The sequence below is a fragment of the Peromyscus eremicus genome, chromosome 3, assembly GCF_949786415.1.
Source record: "Peromyscus eremicus chromosome 3, PerEre_H2_v1, whole genome shotgun sequence".
NCBI lineage: Eukaryota > Metazoa > Chordata > Mammalia > Rodentia > Cricetidae > Peromyscus > Peromyscus eremicus.
In genome coordinates this window covers 30,681,598-30,696,355 of record NC_081418.1, presented here as the reverse complement: position 1 = coordinate 30,696,355, position 14,758 = coordinate 30,681,598, and the positions used below count along the sequence as shown (strand labels likewise).

The following is a 14,758-nucleotide window of genomic DNA, read 5'->3' as shown; positions in this document are numbered from 1 at the left end:
TAGAATTGGAATAACAAGAATGCAATGTTTTATCTTCATACACTCTAACACTGCACTGTCTTAAATTAGAAATTAGTTAATAAAATAACTTTACAATTGTCCTAAAGTTAATGTACCAAACAGTAGGATTCATCATAGTAGAAATATACTCTTTAGATATATTAATTTATGAAACTAGTTTTATATATTAGATATTTGTGCACAGTTGCTTCTTTCTTATATTATTATATGAAATATTAATCTCTAATGGAACCCTAACAATTACTCACTCATGTCTCAGTTCCAGGTTAGTACAAAGGAAAAGAACCACAAATTGTGCTTTTTTTTTTAACAATCTCTTTACAAGCAATGTACTATCATCACTTCTCTAGATGAAGGAAAAGTATAAGGATTTCATATAACTACTTTGAAGTGTTCTAAGAAAGGGTTCCATCAGTGACTCCAACACATTCTTCATAGGGAAAGTGGAGCATAGGACTTAAATCTGTGCACCTTCACTGGTCCCTGCCTGGTCTCTTTTCTCTCTTTCCTCCTTCCCACCCCTTTTTCCTCTTCCCGATGTTTTTTGTGTTACTGTTTAGTTTTATTTTCACGTCTCTTCTTATCTCTCTGCCCTCCTCTCCCTCTTTCTTCTCATCCTTTCACCCACCTATGATGACATCGGCAGAGAAATAAGATTAATCACAGAGCTTTTATGATCCTAAGTATCACTCACTACTTTATCTAGTCACGCACTCAGGTTCATCTAATCTTAGGGTGCAACAGGTGAAAAGAAGGGACTGAGATTGGGATGAGCTGCACTGGGCAGACACCCTTCAATGGCAGCTGCTACAGCCATGGAGACACAAATTACTGGACAATCTCAATTCGTCAGAAGACACTCAACACATGTATGTGTATATACATGTACGCCGTGCATAAGGGTACACATGGTATCTCTCCACTTCTAATCACTAGCAACTAATTCAAATTTTCAAAGGCAAACAGAACAGATATAGAAGCTAAAATTACATGTTGCCACCACTTGCAACATCAGACCTAGGTAAATAATGGGAGGACCACTTTCTAACCAGCTCACCCACCATCCTACATTTTATTTGTCATAATGATTACTTTCTGTGTTAAATACTTATATATTTTAAAGTATAATGAGACATTTTTCTCACAAGCTTACTCAATTTGCTCTGAAGAAACTACTTCTTATCACCTCAAAACTTGAGGACTTTTCACCTCTAGCAGCTATCTTGGAGTACAAAATGCCATTTGCAGCCGTCATACTATCCAGGAAAATGCTAGAGAGCTTAAGGTGGGCGTTCCAGGGTTAGCAGAAACATTTTATAACTTCCTGATGAAGTTTATTTTTCAATGTTTTTGGATATTTACAAGCTCCCTAGAACTGATCTATTCACTGGTTACTTGGGTGGGATTTTTGAAATTACAGAAACAATTATTGCAAATTTCTTTGATTTACAAAATCTCATAGGATTTCATTAGACTTTCATTGTAAGGATTCATGAGACCATGTATGAAAATGAAGAGAGCACATCTTATCCATTAATAAATCCAAAACGAAGAAATTCATTTTAGAGTGTTCTCCCACTATACAAATTCTAAAATGTTTCAAAATCGTATAAGGATGTATCATGGAAATTACCTGTACTTTCCTTATCATTCCAACAGAATCATACCAGGTCTGCACAGCAGTGGGGAACTGCCGTGTGACTGACATCCGCAGGACGATGCAGAATGAAATGGTTGTGAATATTTTTCGGAGGATGATTCCGTTGATGACTGTATAGGGAAGCACAGATAAAAAGACTACAAAGAACCCTGAGAAGAAGAAGGCAGAGCTAGTCAAGAACCTCATATAGGCTGCCTTCCGGGTCAGTTTCAGTTCCACCCTGTGAAAAATGGAAGATGGGAGATGTTATTTCCTTTTTAAACATCAGGCATCATAGAATATAAAATCTGAACATACAGACTACAGTTTGGGCAAGTTATAAAACCTCTCTTGGCCTCAATTAGCTTACGTGAGTATTAACGAATATATCATCTTTTTTTTTTTTTACGGAATACTTGTCAACACTGCTGTAAAACAATTAAGAACTTCAATTACTATCATAATTAAATTTTTAAATATATTATTAAAATTAATTTAAATTGTACTCAGTAGATTTCAACTTTATCCTATTTTTATATCTTTAGTAACTTCCTTATTAAAATGTGAAATAGTGTGTGGAATGTTACAATGTTACAAGCTTTATGAACAAAACAATGATTTTGTGGTTCTCCAACAGATTCTCAACATTTTCAAGATTCCAGCTTGGTTTTAAATAACTCTGACAATGGCATGAGGAGAGGCTCTCAGATGCTGACATGGATACAAAGCACCTAGGAACATGTTATTGGGCACTCTCCTCTCCAAGCCGTATCTGCTGATGCTGAGATGCTGCACTGGTTTACCAGAAGCTACTCTAGTCAAAGAAGCCAGGTCATTCTATCGTAGGCGGTTCTTCAAGACCAGGGACTAGCCACATCCCTCCTCTTCCCTCTCATTTCAGTGTGATTCAGCTGCAGTCATGCCTTACCACACAGGTGCAATCCTCTAGTCTGAAATCCAACTGTGAACTAGTATTTTTGTAAGACATGCAGGAAGGGGTTAAATGCTGTAACAGGCAGAAAGCAAGGAGCCCAGAAGATGGTGACATGATTGAGATGTCACAAGCTGAGAACAACATTGCCCTCACCCTCAGCCGCATTCTTCCTGCCATAAAGCTTCAAGGCACTTGTGATCATCCACAACTAGTTCTTGTGCAGCCAAAGCCCAATGCTAAACACAAAATGAAGGCTCTGTCCAAAAAGAGCAATAGCTTATCTATAGTCTGGTGCAGGAGGGCACCTGGCATGCAGACACTGCATTTCCACATCTCTCTAATTCAAAGAAACAACTGTCATTCTCAAGTGGTAGAACTAAAAGGAAAACTTTTTTAAGTCCTCAAAGAAAACAATCCTGAGCTCACTGACAGAGGTCATGTGTATAACCTATATTATGATCAGCCTAATTAGTTGCAGTGTTTTATCTCTCAGTAAATTTGTATTGCAGGTGGATTGTGGTTTGGGTTCTGCCTGTTTTACCTAGGTCATCTAAAGGAAGGCACTCTTCCCTCATGATTCCATCACTAAAGAGAAACATAGTACTACCCTTGTAGAGGTGTGGTTAAGCTTACATGACGACACAGCAGACATAGCAGAAAATCTAATAAAACGCAATGTGTAGCTCTTTTAGAGATTAAAAAATATATATTGATGAGGTTGGCATTTATGAAATAGTAGAATTGTTTTAAAAATGTTAGCAAAGTGTCAAAGTTGTTCAAATATATTAGAAACAGCTGGCAAAGTTGGAAGGAGAGATCACATAGGAAAAAGAATAATGGATGCAACAACATCAGAATCACCTAGAAACTATTATAAGATCCTAACATTTTATGAGTCATAAAAATATTGTTTCTCATAAAAAAATTAAAGTCCCTTTATTACAAGAGCAATAAAAGGCAGATTTTTCCCCCAAGGAAATTTGCACAGCCTTTGGCCCAGTTCAACAGTGGCTCAGGCTGAGGTAATCATCCTTCTGAAGAGCATCCTGTCAGTCTCTCCTAGAACACTGACTGTACTTGCTCTGCTGAGTAAAAGCAGCTCTTCCTTTCTCTTTTATGTCAACACTTTCCAGCTTCTTCAGGTAACAATTTCATACTGTATCAGACAGGTTACAACCAGACAAATGCTATCAGAATTGGCCAAACCGAAATACAGAATAGGAAAGATGGATTTCACCTTTTGAGAAAGAGAGGGGTAAAATACCAATGTCAGAAAAAGTCCGCCACAGGAAAGACCTGTCTCCTCTGATAACCTCACAACCCCTGCCATATTTGTGTTTACAGGAGAGTGCAGTGGAGCACTCAGCTTGTTAATGTGAAAAACAACTCTGGTCAGCTGAACAATCCCCCAAGACCTTTCAGGATGTCTCTGGAAAGAAAATGCAATGCCTTTCCTGGATTTATCTCGAAAGGCATAACAGAAACAGGTGACCAAGAATGTTTGGGAAATAAATAGTCTTTTGCTCCTTCTGTTTACATGGCAAAGACTTAAGGCTGCAGCCTTTCCTTTGTTGTCCCAATCACACACCTGTGGCTCCTTTACCATTGTCTATGGGCCTCCAGCAGCCTGACTGTGAAATCGCCCAGACTTCACACCATGGCAAAGAGCACTTTTTCCTATGCAATACCTCAAGCGTCCTACTCTTTAAATCAGTAGTCTCTTTAATGATGTACCTGCCGCCAGAAGTCTAAACCCCTCCTTGACTGTAGTCCGCAGAACAGAGAAGTCAACTAAAGAAAGAGACAGTTTGCATGGCTAGAGCAATGCTCAGTTTTCTTTTACCCAAAATCATCTCAGTGACTACATCTCAGTCTGCGCTGTACTTTTTTCTTGCCAGATGTAATCTTCACTAATCTGTGAAAGGTCCCCCCAGGTGAAAGAAGACAACACGCACAGGCCCCAAGGACTGGCTCTGACTCAGGAGGTGGCTTTTGCTACAAGGACTGATTTCACCTCCTGTGAGCAATTTACACGGGCAACACTGAGGAAAATTCCTTTGTCATTATTCCTACGGTTCAGAACAACAGGTACAATTTGTCCAGCTGTGGCTTCCCCTCCCACTTTTTGTAAGTAATAACATGTGAAGTATAGTATCTCCCTTTTCTCTCAGAACTATATATTTTAGCAGCTCCATTTCTGATTTCAACTAGCCTCCAGCATCTTCATCATTGTTCTCATTAAATTAAGGGTATTAAATAATTATGAACAACTCTAAAAGACTCATTAAGAAGGGATACACATTTTGCAGTTCCAAGGAACCACTGGATTAAGTATGTAAAACCATCATAAGCCGGCACCGGGCGTGGCAGCACATGCCTTTAAGTTCTAAGTCAGCCTGGTCTACACACTGAGTTCCAGGCTGGGCAAGCCTATATAGTAAGACCCTGTCTCAAAAAACATTAACTCATCAAAATGATTTTATGCAAATGATGTATAAACAATGATATACCTCAGGACACATGCTTGATTTCTACTGGAGTATCATTTTTAAGTGTTACGTATAAAATTGGAACAACAGTGTAATGATATCAACTTACTCTCTCAGGTTTTTGATTATCTTTTCCATCGCTGATTCCCAACAATATGCCTTAACAGAATGGATATTATCAATAATTTCTGATGTGATCACAAGTCTTTCATTGATCTTTGCAGCTCTTTGATCTCTGAAAACCAATCACTTGATCAACCAATCAATAACAAAAACAAGTCAAATTATCTACTAATAACTACTCAAAATTTTAAGGAAATTAATACTTTTTATTACATAGATAAACATTTTGCTCTTAAACAGATGGCAACCAAAGTAATTCTATCATTTAGTAGATGCCTCCGGAATGTCAGACACCCACCGTTAGATGAATTTTGGACTTTGTCCTTAATCCAATCCTTATCAAAGAGGTGATTATTTCCATTTTGTGAAGCAAATGAAAAAGTATATAAAAGCTTTAAAAAAAAAAAAACCTGAGTCCCCAGATTGTAGCTTTCTATTGACATTTCAGCTGGCAAATTCTACATGTTCTATATCATAAGCATGTCACATGACTCATACCACAGATTCATTCTGTAATAAAAGTAATAACAGCTTTGGTAGAATGACCTACAATATGGAGTGGAAAAAGCCAATAAGTTCCATACAAAATTTAGGCATTCCTTCCAGTTCATATAAATACTATAACTACTTTACTTAATTTTATAAGTATAAAAATGTACTAAACCTTAAAACATTTGTAAAGAAATTTTGTAGACTAATATAGGAAAAGTATCCTTTTTGGTATATGATGTATTATTTACACCATTAAAATAATCCCTTGTAGTGATATAGCATAGTTTTCTCGTTAGAGCATAGAGAAGCCCAAGTGAAATTCCTTTAAGCTGTGACAAAGATCACTACCTGTACTTCACCATCATCTTCCCTAAAATAGCTTGAAGAAAGACCAGGATTATCAGTAAACCAAGGCCACAGAAGGCGGAGAACTGTAACAAGTCCCAGAGAAGTCCCATCAGGAGGGCCACCTGTAAAGGAGCTATCCACACAAAATGTGCCAAGGCAAGTCCCTGAAACGAAAACACAGAGAGAAGCAAGTGGATGTTATACTCCACCCTCAGAAACCAAGCAAAGAAACACATATTGGGGTGGGGGAGCACTGAGGATTTATCCAATCAAGGAATTCATGGTTCTGAGCACACTGAAATGTAGATGTTCTTGATATGGAAGGATAGTACTGGGCTTAATCAATGCATAGACCAGGTTCTTCAAGGTAAAAATTTCAAGTAATTGCATTTCAAAGTGTGTTTTTCCCCCTGTAGAACAGGACTGGATATCTTAGGAACTGTTTCCAGATTTTAATTAATATCCTTTTTAAATAAAGCTAGTGTCCTCACATTAGAACAAGTGAGAATAAGGGGCTCTCCTCAGAGGCTCAGTACATACACACACACACACAGACACACAGACACACACACACACACACACACACACACACACACACACACATGCACACACGCACACACGCACACACGCACACACACCCCGTACAGTTCAGCATCTGGTACTCCATTTAACAGTAATTTATTTAACTCTTGTTATGTTAAATACTGGAAATGCAAAGATAAATAAAACACACTATCTGTCCTCAAGGACCTTGAATTTACTTATAACATAAGACAGCACAGAATAAGAACTGCCCAGAGTATCATATTTAGCCAAAGTAAATAACAATTTAAAGTATTATATTAAAAGGAAGCAAAGTCTGATAAGGATTAAGCTTTGAAAAACCTTATTAAAAGCAAGCTGAGGTATGTTTGAGTTTGGCAAGCTGACCTGACCTCAGAATGGTGCTCTTCTACACAGTTTAGCCTTCCCAGTTTCCAGAAATAGCCAGACTAGGGATGGGTGGAACTTTACTACTTATCACTGGTATCTGGTGCAGGATAAATCTTCCTTTAGGGTTGTTTGATTTCTGATAAAATGTATAAAGTATTTGATCAGTGGGTACATACTTCATCAAATTTGTTCAGGTTGTTGGAAAGAAGACTAACAAGTTGTCCAATACTTATTTTATCAAGAACACGGCTTGACAGCTTTAAAGTCTAAAAGAAAAATGGGAAGTTAGGTGATATCAACAAACAAAAATAAAATGTATTTACAAGTAACACATTAGTAAAGTGGAAGATGTGACTGCATATACCTTAAGTGGTGGATCAGCCTTGTTTCACATTCATTAGTTTTGTACCTTCTCAGCTTTATGAATATTCAACTTAAAAGTAACTATTACATTGAACTATTTGTTTTTTATGTTTTCTGTCATATAGAAACTAACTTTTTTGTCTTCAACAATACAAATAATATTGTATTTTAATATCCATTTGTAAAATGTAAGCTTGAGGTTTGTTTGGGTTTTTTTTTTTTTTTTGAGCCCTCTTGTTTGAGCTTTGAGGATTTTTTTTTAAACTTTGTTTTTACAAACAGAAACAAATATTATCCTGAGTCAGGTAAGTCCAGGTCCAGAAGGACAAATGCTACCAGTTCTTCCTTTCACGAGGATCTCAGCTATGTATGTGCAGAATATTAAGCACATCAATGTGTTGGTAAAAATCAGAAGGATGAGAGAGAGGCATTAGAGAGAGGGAGGGAGGGCAGTCTTACATACCAGACAAGAAATGGGGGACAGGGCAGAGGGCTAAGGAGGGCAGAGACATCTCCGCGGGGAGTGGGGGAAGAGAGGAGAGAACAGGGAAAAAGCCACATGGAAACTACTATTTTATAAGCTTCCTTTAAAAATGCAATCTTAGCCTGTATTAATGCTAGCATGTCAGATAGCCAGGTCATAGCACAGGCTGGGGTGGGTACAGTGTCCTAAGTGAGGTGTGAGAGTTTACAAAGCAGTGGGGTAGGCAGCTGCCTTCCTTCTGCTTTGGGTGGCAGAGGCATTCCCCGTGTTGAAGGGCTTCGGAATTGTCATTACCTAGTTTAACTAAACTAGCCTTAGTAGAATGGAGTTCCATAAAGGACTGTGAGGGGAGGATACTATTTGCAATACTACTATCTAATAAGCATACAAAAGTACACTGGCAGAGACTCATTTAATCATAATCTGTCTCTGTCAAACATAATACTAGGAAACACATACCATGTCATGTGATAATGAAGTGTGTCCCAAAACTGCAATTATCTGGATAATTTAATATAGAGATTTGTAAACATTTTTATCATTGCTTGTCTTGCCTATAATAAATACCATGCCTTGAAAAATCAGTTAATAGCTGGACATATATAAAAATTATATATATTTGAGTTTAAAATTTACAGTTTGAGTATCACTATTGTACAAATCTAAGAATAAAGGTTTTTTTTGTTTTGTATTGTTTTTGTTTTGTTTTTGGTATTTTAAGACACGGTTTCTCTGTGTAGCCCTGGCTGTCCTGGAACCTGCTCTGTAGACCAGGCTGGCCTTGAACTCGGATCCAACTGCCTCTGCCTCCTGAGTGCTGTGATTAAAGACATGTGCCACCACTGCCCAGCTAAGAATAAAGTTTTAAATTTAAAAATAAACTCTTATAAAAGTTTAAATAGAGGTATCCTCCATGGATGATGTTCCTCTCAAAAACCACGAATAATCAAAGTTCCAGTGCTGGGTATGGAATATCCTCCAAGAGTGACTGACCAGGGAGATCTCAGAGGTTCCTCAAACAACACAAGCTTTTGCCATGCTCTTGGCTGCCCTCCAGAACTGGATGGTAAGACGCTGCTGCTGAAAATACTGTATACTACAGTCACAGGACGTGGAGCTGAACTGCAAGCTTCTTTCCTCCCCACTGAGTAGACACTGAGGTGTCTGCAAACTGTGACTCTTGTAAGCTACAATAACCATGTATCTTTGTAAAATGTGTCCTCCAGTGCATAGTAGTATGATTCTTATGGGGGTAACTCGCTGCTTTCTGATGGAATCTGAAGCCTGCTCCACAATAGGGAACTTCTGTTTGGTTCTGTAACCCTGGTTAAGAGTCTCTGGTAGGGAGGCCAGAGGGCCACAGGGGACAACCAACTAACTGTTGTTCTGCTAAATGGTCATGTTATCAAGCTACTTTCTTACTTCTCATGTTTACACCATAGATTAGAGCTCGCATTCAGCCATTATCAGAAAAGTTTCTTATGACAGTGGGTGCTGGTGACTGCAGAAACCTAGGACTGACCAAAATGTGGTAAATAAGTGATGGTGGACTGTTTGGTCATAAATGAGATAGCTATATCACTCTCCACCCTGCCCCATGACTCAGAGAAAATGGCAGAAGAGGGGACATAAAGAATATAAGAGCTGAGCTTAGGAGAGACAGACAGTAGAAAGAAGTGTTCTCACAGGACATAACAGCTGCACTCATGAACTCTTTACAGCTGAGGTTATCTGCACAGGATGAAACATTTCAGGTCGGCTGGGGAAGGCTCATGCTTGTTAGGCAGGGGCTGTCATATTACTTTGTCAGTGGTGTAACACATACAAGCTGCCCTTGCTCCACTAAATCATCTCCAACTATGCTCTTATTAAACTCAGTGGACCACACACGAAAAGACATGGAAGTAGGAAGGTACTTGCTAAGATGAGTTCCAGTGGGAGAGGGCCAGGAATGACAGAGCAAATGAGGATAAAGACGACTGAAATTTAATATATATGTATATGAAAATAATAAAAAAATGATAAATTTAGAAATAAAAGATGGAACCTAAGGTAGTGAAACCTGGTCTTAAATTTTTTCATAAACTCCTTCACCAACTCTGTTGACTAAAAGTACTGTCAAAGTCAATAAAAGTATGTTATGAATAAATGAATCAATATTTTTATGTTAACAAAACAAAGTCTTCAAATTTTACAAAGTAAAAGAACATAAAAGATCACTAACTAGATACATTTACTCACTGACCTATAAATTAATGATTTAACATTATTACATAAATTACGATCATGAAAGAAAATAATTCTTTGTGAAATTTAATAGTTTATTTGCAGTTAGATGGTTTTGGCAACAAAACACTCATTTATTATTTGTTTCAACCTCATCACATATTTGTTGAGTATTTAATAGATGCAAACCATTATCCTGTATGCATCAGGAATTAGTATTTATTAATATATAATTCTTGCCTGGGAGTAACTTAGAAAATATATATATATATATATCTCCTTATAGATTATAACTTTAACTTAAGCTTAACTTAACTTAGTTAAGGAAAGCAGAAAGTAGAGTGGGTTCATACTTTGGATTAGAAAAAATATGGAAGTTTTATAGACACAGAACTAAAATAATGGATAATTTTTAGACAGGCAAACACAAAAAGTCAGGATAGTTAATTACAAAATATTACCAGGAGTTGGGGAGAACTCACTGAGGTAGATGACATGCATCTTAGAAAAAGTTTCAGTTCAGGAAAAGTTATATGCAGAGTAAAACATGAAGCTGCATGCATAATATACATGTAGTAAGTATTCAGTTATTTTTGTAATCTTCAAATTCAGAGGCAAAGTTCAGTTTGTATTTGTATTCATTATTTCGGTATAATGTGTATGCTTTCAAAATTTTAAAGGGAGGGTCTTTCTCTATTATAAAATTTGAAATGTTGTAGGAAGGATCCTGTATGTCCTTGCTAAAGGCCTGAAACAGGATGGATATGGACAAGGATATAAGACATGGGAAGAGCAAAGACAAAGTGCCATTAGGGACCAAACTAGAGCAACATGAAAATGTACTCACACTCTAGTGATAAGCCAACATAGGAGTGTAAGTGTGGTTTGCAAGATAAACTAAATGATCAACCATCATAGGTAGTTGAGGTTGAGATGGAAATACATATGGAAGATCTTCAAACTCTTCATCAGTGTGTCTAAAGGAAATACATTACTGAATTTGTGTTAAATATTACATGAGGACTTGATCACAAACTAACCACATTCTTTATTTTTATTTCACTTTATATCCCCTTTGCCTCAGTACTGTATTTCCATACTTTTGTTTTTCCTAATGCCTAGAAACCATTTTACTTCAAAGATTGTGATTTATCTATTTTGAAAGTAGTTTTATATAATGTACTTCCTTTATAGGTTTTAGTTTCCTTAAAAGAGAGATAACAGTACCTACAATAGAGAGTTGTTGTTAGGTCAAATTAGATCACATTTACATCATTTATTAGTGTCACACACACACTAACACACACACACACACATGTGTGTGTTATTATCATTATAATATGTACTTCCTGACATATTTATTAAAGTAAATTCAACTTTCTTTGACAGCAAGCCCAGTGGATTCTACATTACAAATGTTCTCTAAACAGGTTTGTTGATTTATCATCATGTTTTCCTGGGACATATGAATTGATGAGACTGGAGCCTTAGAGATTCAACTAAACTTCTGACTCCTTTTTACTCTTCTCTGCCTCCATAAAAGCCTTTTTTGAACAATAAAGTATGGCTATCAAGATTTTATTACACAGTTGGCCTTGAGTGTGTACCATAGTGGTGCTATGGATTACTTGTTAGGGCTCAATTTCAGATCCATAGTCCTTATAAGCCAAGTATATAAAGTTTGTCTTTGAAGGAATAAAACACCAAAGAATAAGGGAAAGTATAAATGGTTCCACCAATGTATCTTTCTTTGATCACTTGGTAAAGCAGTCACATACACAGACTGAAGAAAGCACATGCCATTGAAATGACTATGAATTTTGTCAGAATTTTAGACAACATTTAGGAAGCTAAATGTTCACTTGAATCGATTTAAATCATTCCTAGATAATTTAGGCTCTTGTCTAGCTAACATATGCAGAAAAGCAAAATAAGTTCTTATGACTTCAATGCATGTGCTATTTCAAAAACTTTATAGTTATAGGACTCACTGGATGACAAAGGTCCACAAAGGTCTTACTCACACACAGTAAGACAGTGAACGGGTATTACCACTGTGACACCGTCACCATCTGTGGCAGCTGGGTAAGGTGGAAGTGTATTGCTTAGATTATCACTAATGACGACATATTAAATTATTGTTAGTAAATATAAAGATAGATAGCATTTTAACATAAGATGATATTTCATCAATGACTTTCATACTGACTATTTGTCATTTTAACTGAAAAAAGTGGATTGAAATAATTGATGGTGATTTATCCCACTGCTATAGCACTTGTCTATTTTGTGTGAAGCCCTGGGTTCAATTTTCAGTAATTCAAGAAACAACAACAAAAAAAAAACAAAAAAAAAAAACCACTCAAATCCTTCTCCTAAAAAGCAGGTATCTGCAACATTGTTATAGAAGGTACTTAATAATGGTCTATTGAAGCAAAATGAATTACTAAAAATAAAAAAACAATAATTATTCCTGTCATTTATTTCACAGACACATGAAATTGAAATCAATTTTCATACTTATCCTTTTTAGAGCTCACAATCTAATTCAGGGTATTGAAGATATGCCATGTAGAATACCTGGGGCTGTACAGGGTGGCAAACTCAGCAAAGAACTTGCTGGCACAGGAAGCCCTGAGTTCAATCCCCAGCACTGAAATAACAAAACAAAGCCAATCAAAACACCCCCCCCAAATTATTACCTTCTTATAAATCAAGCTAAACATTGCTATTCTCATTTGCATTCCAATGCGATGAAGTCCAAAAATGGCTGGATGAAGAAGCAGCGTCCTGACAATGAAGAGAAGACATAAGCCTATGCCTAAGTAAATGGCAATGGAGCGCTCCATCTGGTTATCCGGGTCATAGGAAGCTATGATTCTTCCCAGCAAGAGGGGCTGGACGGCCTTGGTGACTTCCTGCAGAAGGAGAAAAGAGATTAAATTTCATTTCCTTGTCTTCAAATACCCTTACAATCTAATTGTGAGATATTTTATCTTTACAGAGGATTTGAAATGGCTTTATAGAGAGGGTCAAACCATCTATGAAACTGCTGATGCTGTCTTTAATTTGTATATACTCTGAATAAGATTTGGTTATTAGTTTACAGCAAAGTTACTTTGAAACAAGTTTGTGTGAGGTGCTCACTAAAATCTGAATGTATAGTGGCTGCAGAAAGGTGTACACTAGAACACACTTCCTTGGACCAGTTTCCAACAAACTCATCAACTTTTCAGTCGTCCTCAACTGACTACCAGCCAAGCTGTTCATCCAGTTAACCATCCCTTCTAAATGTACATGGACAGGTTTGAGCCTAGGAACTCTAAATCTCATCCATCTTGCTAAACTGCCTTCAAATTAGGAAAAGACATTATCTCCCAACTTTTGTCTTACAATGACTTAGTAAAACAGAGATTTAGAGCTAAATCCCACAAGATTAAGACAGATGTGATCTTAATTGGTTATCTCTGACTGACCCACCCCAGTACTGCTCAGCATTCCTAGCTCTTCCCCTTCATTTGCTTTTTATTATTCTCTACAACGGTCTTTCCCAATCTCAAGTGCCAATACTACCTGTCCCACCATTCCCAAAAGATAACCATGGTTTCTTCATCACCTTCCTCCCCACAGGAAACTACAATCTACTATAACTGTCATTGATCATTTGTATAGTTGCTCATTCTGTACTTTATATACAGTTCTTCATTTCAGAACAGTATAAATCAAAGATCTGAATATAAGAGAAGATTCAAACTTTTAAGAAAGTTTCCAAAATAATCACAAACATAAAATATAATATTTTCCTTTCACATGGCAACATTTTAAATGGATATGAATTATGGCAAATCAAAGGGCAAGTATGAAAAAGAAAAAATTTAACCTCCTTCCTAGTTATAACATGATAATAGTTTGTAATATCTAGTGAATAAAACTCGATTTTTAGAAAGTAAGTATACAAAATACTTTTTAGTGTACATCATCTTACACATGCTTCATTCTTGATTACAAGCTAAGCATCTTTAGCATATTTAGATGGAGAATTAAATTAAAGACTAAGCAGGCACATTCAGGGTGGTATGGCCTCAATGTAATTTTTTAAATGTCATATAAATGTCCTCATAATGTTTTTTACCTAAAAGCATTTTTTCACATTTATCTTTATATGTATCATAGAGCTACAGCATTTGCTCTAAATGCTATCTTACATGCCTTCTTACGAATACATCAGGTTGTCTATGCCTGCATGGTGGCAATGTGTTGTTTTTATATTTGGTTATTATCATCTTGGTTGTTTTGTAAGGTGAGAGAAATCAAGGGACAAGTTAAAGACTATATTAAATATCATATTGTACAAAATATATATAGTTATTTCTAAGAAATAAGTCTTGTTTATGAAGATTTAAAAGACCATTGTGAGTAAAAATAAACATTTAAAAAACTTAGCTTTAACACAAATTTTCAAGTTACAAATTATAAGCTTACATATTTTTTCTTCTGTAGACTAGTTAGAACTAAGCTCCCTGCAGATGTTGGGTCTCCATTACAATTACCTAAAATCTACCATCTTTATCATAATGGACCTATTTGCTTACTTATTTCATTGCATCTTAATACAATAATTATAGCTTGTATTACCCTGAATGGAATGCCTATTTTACATATTGATATTACTGAGTTAGATTTCATCTTGCCTCAACTAATAGGAC

The 14,758-nt window shown here is 36.4% G+C and overlaps 1 protein-coding gene across 1 annotated transcript in view; it reads right to left on the bottom strand.

Moving 5' to 3' along the window:
• The window catches only part of Cftr (CF transmembrane conductance regulator), a 146,612-nt gene that overhangs the window by 85,474 nt on the left and 46,380 nt on the right, over positions 1 to 14,758 (bottom strand). Inside the window, exons 5-9 of the mRNA XM_059257413.1 lie at positions 12,755 to 12,970; positions 7,156 to 7,245; positions 6,047 to 6,210; positions 5,193 to 5,318; positions 1,655 to 1,901 (exon numbers count right to left, since the gene is read on the bottom strand). Of these exons, the coding sequence (XP_059113396.1) occupies positions 1,655 to 1,901; positions 5,193 to 5,318; positions 6,047 to 6,210; positions 7,156 to 7,245; positions 12,755 to 12,970 (843 nt within the window). The remainder of the gene's footprint in view (positions 1 to 1,654; positions 1,902 to 5,192; positions 5,319 to 6,046; positions 6,211 to 7,155; positions 7,246 to 12,754; positions 12,971 to 14,758) is intronic.